Below are 10,568 nucleotides of genomic sequence, written 5' to 3' on the forward strand. Positions count from 1 at the left end.
AAATAATAATAATAATAATAATAATAAAGATAGAGCTTGAGAAAACCCAGAATAGTGTTTGAGTTGTCAGTCTGGTCCATAGTACACAACCCATTATTGGCATAGATTAATGTCCCAGAAAACCTGTACATTCATATCAGAGAAGTGCCTTCCAGACCCACGTTGCAGTATGAGCCACTTGGTGTCTAGCGCATGGCGAGAGCCTGGTACCTCCATGTGTGCTTCAAAAGAGATGACACAGAATTATCCAAAAGTAAAAAAACTCAGAAAAATACCTTGATTGCTTCAGTATCATGCTGTACTCAATGCTCAGGATAGGAACTCCATTAAGATTAATGACTAAACTTTGATAGGAATTACAAATGGAACTTAAGACACAGCAGCAGCCAACAGCATTTCTTTCAATTCGCACAAAGTATTTTTTGCTTTGATTGGAAATCTCTGCAGAATTATCTAAGATGAGTTGCTAAGCTACTTCCTAGCACTGTGAAACTTTACGAACTTGCAGTCTGTTCCCCTGGCAAATCTTCCAGAGGACTCAGGCAGGGCTATTTGTTCTGCCATGCTCACACACTCACAAACATCAGGGACCTACCACACTTTGAAGCGTGCCATTCAGACACAACTATTATTTTTTGAATTGGTATTCAGCCACCCTTGCAATACTGAGAATACTTGCTTCTGAGAGTTTAAGCAGCCCCTTCAGCCACTTTGAAAGGAAGTTTTTCTATTCTGTAGCCTTTCTTGAAATTATATGGATCAAGAAAAAAGGCTAATAGCCCATGTCAAAATTCCTTTAAAAAAACGTGTTAGCTGGTAGTTGTTGTATTTTAGGACAGTGCTCACAGCTTGAGGAAAATACCTCCACACTTTTATCAAACTATCTTCTCTAATTATACAGATATCCCAGGTGTCAGGCATTCTGAGCATTACAGTATCAACAGACTACCTGATCGAATGAAAATAACATACATTAATTTGGAAATGTTACATTAATTCACCAGATTCACATACATAAGTATTAAATGCTCCCACTGAAAAGGAAGAAGGCAGAGTTAAGGCAGAAGGGAAGACAAAAGCAAAGATTTTATTAAAATATAAAACAAACAAAAAATATTTTCATACGTTGTTGATAAATAATCCTGAAAAGCTTAACAAAAAAATCCTATTTATATAGAAATAAAAAAATATGTAGTCCATTAAAAAAAAACAAGAAGTAAGCCAAGTTTTTTTAACAGCTGCATGGTTTTGTGCCTTGTAATGAAACCAAGAAAAGGCAAAGACCACAAGAATATTTCCAAATGCAAAACAACAAAATACATCTGACCTAAAAGACAGTATTTACATAACTCTGCATTATATAGCATTATAAACAATTGCAAAATCAAAGGTCAGGCTGTACACATTGGAATATGTAAGACTATCCTTCCACTAAAAAATCAGTGCATAGGATGTTGCATAGAAATAGTCATATCTGGAAAGCTTGTAAGTTGTTTCTTCACAGTATACAGCACTATTTAAAGCCGAGCTGAAAGTAAGTGGCACTTGTTGGCAAAATTCAGAGTTTACTAATTACTAACTGATATGATTTCTGGCTATCCAAAGGTGTACTATAAGAGAAAATAAAAAGTTCTAAAAGAACATTTGACTGCTTATTATGTTGGCCCCAACTGCAGTGGTGTTTGCATGGTAGTCCTGTACTTAAGCTGAATTCTATTGATGTTAATGAGGCTCAGCTTGGGAAATGGGCTTTATCTATATACAGTCAGTTGCAGAATTGGATTAAGATGCTCCCCCCATTTCAAGTGTCCTATTTTTTCAACCTACGAAATGCGAAGTTGCAGAAAGGGATGACTACTTACTTTTGATTGTGGATATGCAAAAGGTGTTTAAATTGCCATTTAAAAAAGTAATAGGTAGACATAAAGAAGCAGAGATGTTCTCTACTGAAGAACAATACCTACAATTATGCCTTTCTAAAAATCGTTTTTTATTACAAATAAAACCAAAATTCATTATACATGGCAAACTGACTCATACAATGCCTTTACTGATTGTGGCTTAATTCATAATGCATTAAATGATGATGAGAATTCATAGCACAAGAAACGTGAGCACCTGTGGAAGTCCTTGGAGGATGGGGATCTTTTGTATTTGTGATAGAGACTTTGAGTTACTGTGTGTTTGGTTCAGACATACTCCTCAGAAATATGAAGCTAATTCTTATTTTACTAAAGATGAAAAATGAATTCTGCTGGATGAATAGAAGTGCAACACCGCATGTCTTGCATCTGAATTCACACATACAATCATTGTTTCAACATTTACATGACTTCATATCCGTAACTAAAAGTTATTACACTACATCTTGCAATCATCACTAAAATATGTAGAAGATGAAGAGTAACTGTCATAAGCTTGTGGTAAAATATCTGACAGTCCATAAGAGACAAAGAAAACTTCTGGCACTTAAGCAGATAGGGGTACTTGGACCTTATTTATGTGCTAGAGTAATATTGCTTTAGAACAATGAGCTTTACTTTCACAGCCCCTACCTGAGTTGAAAAATCTGCATAGTGCACTTCCATGGCAAGTGTTTTTTATCTAAAAACATACATCTTGTTTCATTTAAAGATCTTATTAGGCTGAAATAAGAGTTCTGTAACTAAAAACATTCAGTGGGATAGTACTTTTGATGGTACTTTTGGCTGATATTACTTTTGGCTGGGCTACACTTTACTAAATGTATAACCAGAGTGTCTGCTTGCTACCAATGTTTAAAATATCATAAATTTTTTTCTTCAGTTTTTATTACATTGATGAACAGTAAAGGAATTTTTTTCCACTTATAGTCAAATCCAATGAAGTAACATTTATTATTTCCTTGTGAAAATACAAAACATACTAATCAATGCAGTTCATTTTCATCTTTTATTCTTCCTGTCTTCCCTGAGGTAAATTTTTTTGCTGATTTTCTAAGCATTCTTTCAACTTATCTTCAGTCAAAGTCAGCCGTTGTTCCAGGATTGAAATTGTCTGCATGAGGAGGACAGTAGGAATAGCTTCAGTATGTTTTTATATCATTCACACAGTAGTACAACAGTGTGCAAAACGGTAACATTAAAAAAAATCCTTTTAACTCAACAAAAAAATAGCCTAAAGATGGCTTTGCCCTAGCTGTTCCACTACTGTTTACAACTGTATTTAAGAATGATGGATTTGTATCTATGAAGACTGTCTAAAGGTTTTAAATTGTTTTCATGAGAAAAAAAAAACTCTATGTGTGTACAATATTTATGTGCACATAAAAACTACTCAGAAATACTATGTGAAAGCTGCCTCCATATTGCAATATAAAACAGCCATAAACTGCGACCCCAAATGATGTCTTCCAAAAGCCTAAAAGAAACTTTAAAGATATAAAAAATAAATGAAGCGTGAAAAAAAAACCAATATTAAAAGGCATTCCCCAACAGACCATCTTCCTCAAGAAGAGTAGGTTCCTGGACACAGGCTGACAGTTTCTTCCCAATCCAACTTACCTCACAAATAATTTTCAGCTGATGCTTTGACTCCAAACTTTTCAAAACATATTTCTTTAGCTAAGATACATATTGCAGAAGAATTAAGAAACAATCTTAACCACTCCTATTAATGATTAATGTTAATACATTCCAGACCATAAAGTAGTGTATTAAGATATAAACTGTCTGAATTTGGATCACCAAAAATAAGTGCTTTTGCAAAGAAGCAACTCAGAGTTACTGACAGAGACTAACATTTGTACTGTTTCACTGACACTTGAAATTATTCCACTGCATAGATTCCTACCTAAGCCAATATCTTGAGCACTGAGTTTGAAGAAGGATTTAACGGTACGTTGCCAATTTACTTTGTTCATCCCCTACTAATGCATGACTGTTCAAGCTGGAATTTGACAATGTCAACACAACAACTGGCTTCTGGCGAATCCACATTAGATCTCACTATTGAAAAATAGTGACTTTTTTTCTTCTACAGTTAAAAACACAATAATCTTTACGATTATGTAGCAGGAAGCTTTTACTTTAGGAAACACAACACGTGCAATCAGTGTTTGCTGAAAGGCAAGAAACAAAACAGTCATTTCACTATAAAATCATTCAAGCCTACAGACTTTAACATTCTGATTTACGAACATAGTTCCTGTTTTTTCCACCATTGATAAAATTATTATTTTCCACTGTGAGTGCTATCTGTTCTTGCATACTTACTAGAGTCAAAACATCCAGCTGTTCCACAATGTTCTCCAGAGCATTACCCAAGGATGGGGAGACACCTATTTTCTTGTCCACATTATGCATAACTGATTCGGTCTCATTCTCAGACTTCCTCTTTGAGCTTGTTGCCAAGACCGAAGCAGAGGGATACTGCAAATCTTCATTGCTGACATCATCCTTAAATAAAGAAACACCATTTGAATATTCAGTTGCCCTTGTCTTCATTTAATGGCATAATGCACGAAAATCAGCAGAAAGGTCTGTTTTTATATTTTTAAAAATCTTAACACATGTACACACAGTGGCTTTCAGATTTGCTTCTTGTACCACATCCAATTCATAACACTTCAACTCCTTCTGACCTAAGAGTTAATTTCAGCTGTGATAGATGAGGCAATAATCACACATGATGTAGTGAGAAATCTCAGCAGTCTTTACGAATGATTTCAACACAAACAAGTTTCAGGTACTTGATTGAAGAACTAAATGCGTTACTACTAGAGCTTGAATTAAAGCTCAAATACTATTGCTGTTCTGAGTTTAATTCAAAAAGATAGCTCTAGCTCACAAAGAAATTCATTCAAAGCAGTCATATGGATGAAAATTCCATATGTGACTAGATGATCACAAGGGTTCCGCTCAACTTCATAGTATGAAACTTCTCTTTGGTATGAGTTTTCTGCCTAAAAGAACAAAAAAGTAGCTTTTAGATGTTTATTTAGTTGCATTACTTTTTTGAGAACCAATTTCTTCAGGAAACAGGAAAAGAAAACAGAAAAGATCCACACCATGTCACAAGGGAAATAACTTTGCTGTATAAATATTGCTTCAGGGTAAGTGAAAGAGCATGATCTTCCCAATCACTTCTGCTTTTATTTGTGCCTTGAAGTTTTAAAGGCCCTTTTGAGTCAGGACAGGTTAAATCATCACTAATTCTTTAGAGGATCCCTCATAAAAACTTTTCCTGATTTATTAATCCTTTTGCAATTTCTCTGAACTTCTACCTTCAGATAGTATAAAAATAAACAAAAATTGAAAGAAACAGACAAATTTTATTATCTCTAATTATATTTGCAATATCTGCAACCATTATAAAATAACTAGTTCCAGTTCAGCAGTTTCTCTGAAATATCTTGAGTGCTGATGAAAGTATCCATGTACTGAGCAAAAAAAAAAAGGAAATTTCAATCTTATCTGATGTGCTTAAAATACACAATGTCTACAACATACTCAAAATACTTACGTTGTAAAGCTGAATAGATTTTTCAAGTGAAAATCTAAAAATCATTGTGAACCATTAAAAATGGTCTCTTAAGTCTCTAAAATAATTATGTAGAATGACAGAATTAGTGGCAAACCTTTATAAGATTACCAAGGCATGTTGATGAGTCACCAAGGGCATGGGAGACTTAGAAGCAAGTTGGATGATTCTCTGTCAAGAATGTTTTCTCTAGGGTACACTCAGCCTGAAGACAGGTTAGGTGAGACACACTGCCTGCTTGACTATCATGTGCCTTATGAAATGCAGACAATTGGAAAAGGGAAGTTGGAAGTGCCACTGAAAAACATCCAGTTGGTACAATACTTTTGTTGTAGACTTCCTTTGAAAAGCTCCATACTTTTGAGTACTATGAAGCATATTGCCAGTCTTGGCTGGACAGCCCTTTCATACCTACAGTATAGTCCAGATTTGGTGCTTTCTGACTTCCATCTGTTAAGGCCAGTGAAAGATGGATTGTACGGGCAACATTTTCAAGGCAATAACGCCGTCATAGCAGCTGTGAAACAGTGGGTTGCCTCTGCTGGTGCAGATTTTTATGAATGTTGCACGCAGGCTCTTATTCGTTGCTGGTGAAAATGCAGAGCTAATGGTTGTGACTATGTTGAAAAATAGGGTTTTGAGGCTGAGCCTTGCTCTATTAAACAGTGTTACTGTGCTCTTGGTATCTGTTGTAGTTGCTTTTGGAGCAACCTACATAACTATATTTAAACACCAACCAATACTGTTTGGCTTTGCTTATGGCATACTGCTTTGCAAATTCGGTGTCCTAGGGAATAGTTAATTCTGAAGTACATAAAAATAACATTAGTTGCCAGGAATGTTGTAAAAATGCCTCATAATTAAAAAAAAAAGTGAAAAAAAGTGATATTCTGTAAAACCTCTGAGCTGTTCCTTATTGTAAGAGAATAAATTTGAATAAGGTTACAATTTAAAACTGTTACTTTGGAGCAAACTAAGAAGAAAATTAAAATGTGTACATTGTTTCCATTCATAGCCCTTTAGTAATAAAATAGACTCACGTTTGGACAAACTCATGTGAGTTACAAACAAGGAGGAGAAGGAGCAGATTTAATTAATCAATAGGAAGTTATTACCATGACATTACCAAGCGGATGTTCAGTAGAAAATTAAATTCAGCTTATAAATGATGTCATAAGCAGCAAACCATAATTGCTCATCTTTGTTTTCTGTTGAGTAAAATAAGACAAAACTCTGTGGGTGGTACTTAACCCATTTCTGAAAAATCCTAACATGTGATCTGCTCATCTCTGCGTATTCCAAAATGTTTTCCCATGAAACACTCACAGATGATGTATAAGAATAGAATCTGAGCAAAATGCATCCATATATCAAGACACCCGAGCGGTTTTATTTATAGAGAAAAAACAATTCTTTAAAGGAAAAAGGTAGGAAATAATACATGTCTATGTCACTCAATTGAAAATCATTAGGCTTCAGCCTTCTAAGAGCTTTGAATTCAGAAAATATACACAACAGCTTCCAAATGAATACCCTAATGATCTTATTTATAATTAAGATGGGCTTATATGAAAAAGTGACATTGGTAAGCTTCCTAATGAATCACAAAAATTGGCATGGCCTGCTTTTTAAAAATAATGCTTTAAATTTTGAACACATGGCACATTTGCCAACTAATACTAAAACATTTCTGATACTGTGATTAAAACAACTACAAACAATTAGTCAGAAATAGAGCATTAGAGCTCAAAATAGACCAACAAGAAAAGACTTGACAGAGTGGTCTCCCAGCTCAGCAGACCTTGACTTTCTGTGTTTTTTGTCTGTTTGTTTGTTTGTTTTTAATCATGGGAAATTTCTCAGGAGAAGTAATGATAATACTATTATCACTGTCTTTTCCTCTATCTTGAGAACCCAGCCTCAAACTAAAATGTTTCACTGTGGATATCTAAAGTGAACCATCCAGGGGAATGTATGTATGTATGCATGTATTTATCTTAGGTAGGCCATAATTAGAGGCAGATAGTTTCTAGTGCTTTGTAATTATTTTTGAATGAATAAATGATCCACAAAAAATAAAGTTCTCTAATCTAGTAGACTAACACCAAGCATGATAAATCGCAATCTGTTTTACCAGTTTCTACTGCAGAAAACTTCCCCTTGGTTTCAGCTGATGACAGCATTCATCGTTTCCTCTCTTCTCTTGCACGCACATGAATCAGCATTAAGCACAGCAGAAACTTGCCATGTGTCAAACTGCAGTTCTCTGCCCGTTGTTATCTGATGTGGTTGCTCTGATATATTTTATTTGCAAACTTTAATGGAAGTGTTGTGTTCAGGCAATAATATAAACTGTGCAGCTGTCTTGAAAAAGTTCGACCAAACATTTCTAGTTTGAGCAGAACGCTTTCAGAACAACTCACAATACAGGATTTCACATTTAATTCAAAGGTTTTTGTAGTTTCTTATACACCTTAATCTTCTCTAGTTCTTAAAAGAATGTCCAATCTAAATGAATCCAAACATAGAAATTGAAAATACTTATTGTAAATGCAAATGATCCAATCTGGCAAGCAAATGTTCACTCTTCCATGCAAATGTCATCACTACTGGTAGTACGTAGAATCCAGCCATGGCTGCCGGTGCTATCAGGGTACAAATTCACAGCTGGCACACCAGGCAAGACTATCCAACTATGTTCCTTAGCAAAACATGCATTTTCACTGACAACATTTTCTTAACCATGAAAACAGCAAATTCCATCTGAAGCCAGCTGAGTTTATAGAGGTCAAGAGGTCAGTACAATACAATAAAAACTACCTGCTAATTTGTTTTTAAAAACATCAATGCAAAATTAGTGGAAATCCTGATGCCCTTACAAGAATGATCTGATTCATCAGATTCATTTTTACCAGGATTACAGTTATGTTAAATTTAGCATTGCTGTAACAGTATAAAAGACTAAACATTTCTGTTCACAGGCACAACAGACTAAGTTTTTATGTAAATAAATCATATTGTGCATTACCAGTGTTCTATCAAACATATACTGAGAAACTGGCTATGTTGTTTTACTATGTCAGCTTTTCCCCAATAGCTTTATTTACCATTGCTGCTGGTCAGAAAAAAGCTGAAAAACAGTGAGTAATTCCACATATTCAGAAACTAGTAAACATCAAACAATTTGTTCCATATCCTTTTCTTGTCAAGAGAACATAGGAGAAAAAAGAAAAGCTTTTTTTCCAAAGAAGTACAAAAATTAATTTAAACTGCTCAGCAAAAGATCATAGCAGTCCATTAATATTTGTGTACATGCAGCTAGATGCAAATAATATTTCTCTTAGCTTTTCCTAAATTCTTAGATTATCGGTAATACCTAAGCTTTAAAGGCAGAAAATATTATTTTTTGAAGTTTCCTTTTTTTTGTTGTTTGTTTGTTTGTTTGTTCAATTGATCTTTATTTCTAATGTCGACAATTCCCTGCATGGTCAGATCCACTAAAGGGATCCACAAAAACTTAATAGCTTATCTTTATTTCCCTGGATTTGGATAAACCTAACCCTTAACATGAAATCCTCATAGTACATAAGTTCAGTAGCTATGCAATCTGCAAAGGGAGAACCACTATCCTTTAAAAATGGTCTAATCAACAACTTGTCTGGCATTTAGAGGAAATTGAGGATTGTGCTCCATAAAATAAGCAATAATGCTTATAACAGAAAAATAACAACAATAAAAAGCAATGAACATCCTATACCAACTAGAGATGCCACCTCTCTGGGCAAGTTGTGCCTGTGCCTCACCACCCTTACTGTCAAAAACTTTCGATTGTATTGAAAGAAAAACATAGAAAGATGTAGCTGCCACTAATGAAAAACTGCACTGGGATATACAAAAACAACCATGCTTAAAGGCATGTAAACCAGACCAACGTGTTATATTCCCTTTATTATTTTTATTTGATTCAGACCAACTGTATGCTTTCAACAGCACAGGAGAGCTAAACAATGAGTAATCAATTGTATAGTATCAGTTATGACAGGTAGTGGTCTAGTCAGCATGTGAGAAGCCACACACTTTGGAATATGGAAGAAGACATAACACTGCTGTGTACCACATACTATACATGACAGGATGTTAAAACAAAAATAAAAATGAAAGCAGTTAGCACTGTAATCCCAGACCAATAGCATTCTAATCCTAAATGCCAAATTCCTCTTGGGGAGTTACAGTCTTCACAGATATGTAAAATATATTGTTGGTTTTCACAACTTAGCAGAATAACACAAATGACCATAAACTATAAATGACAAAATGCATCAGACTGGGATAACTGATGGCATCAGCAAGAACTCTATAGTCATTAGAATTACAAGCAATAAAAAAGACATTTTAGCCCACTCATTTCTGTCTGGCTGTCCCCACACCTCATTTCTCCATTTTGAACTTGTTGCAGACTTTAAAGGGTCTGACAGAGGAATATGATAGAGGTATCTTAAAGAACTGATTTCAGATAAGTTTCCTAAGAATAGATTGCTAGGTAAAGGAGAGAAATCAATAAGTACTCCCACTGGGAGAAAGGATCTGGCACAACTTTACATATTATCGGAGACCAGAGAATGCATACATGAGAAATAGAACTTACAATTACTGCAGAACAAGGGAAAAGCTTCAAATAAAACATTTGCAACATAGATATGTAGGAAGTTAGTATACATTATTTCTGTCACTCAAGGATTATTTGTACTTTACAAGTATCAGAAACAAACGAAATCCTAGCAATAGTACTCCTAATAGCTAGAGATATTAAAGAGCAATGCAGAAATTTTTTTAAGTAGTTAATAAGGTAATTTTACCTTCTGTTAAGTAAGAACATGAATGCAGTAATTGCACTTATGGTAAAATACTCTTGATTTCAACCATAATCAGAATAACTGTTAAACAACTTACACTGCATGCAAATATTTTTAAATCTTGGTTTACATAGTTTGTACTCAATGGTTTTAAAAGTAACTTGACAGGTAGGCTAATGGTATTGCTTTGCTTTT

At 34.6% G+C, this 10,568-nt stretch overlaps 1 protein-coding gene across 2 annotated transcripts in view; it reads right to left on the bottom strand.

The window, feature by feature from the left end:
• Positions 1-1,067: 1,067 nt before the first annotated feature.
• The window catches only part of POC1B (POC1 centriolar protein B), a 29,325-nt gene continuing 19,824 nt past the window's right edge, over positions 1,068-10,568 (bottom strand). For both annotated transcript variants that reach the window (XM_031553843.1, XM_010708944.3), the window contains 2 exons: positions 4,254-4,436; positions 1,068-3,036 (listed from right to left, as the gene is read on the bottom strand). In XM_031553843.1, the coding sequence (XP_031409703.1) occupies positions 2,932-3,036; positions 4,254-4,436 (288 nt within the window). In that variant the 3' untranslated portion in view covers positions 1,068-2,931. The remainder of the gene's footprint in view (positions 3,037-4,253; positions 4,437-10,568) is intronic.

This window comes from Meleagris gallopavo, chromosome 1 (genome assembly GCF_000146605.3).
Source record: "Meleagris gallopavo isolate NT-WF06-2002-E0010 breed Aviagen turkey brand Nicholas breeding stock chromosome 1, Turkey_5.1, whole genome shotgun sequence".
Lineage (NCBI taxonomy): Eukaryota > Metazoa > Chordata > Aves > Galliformes > Phasianidae > Meleagris > Meleagris gallopavo.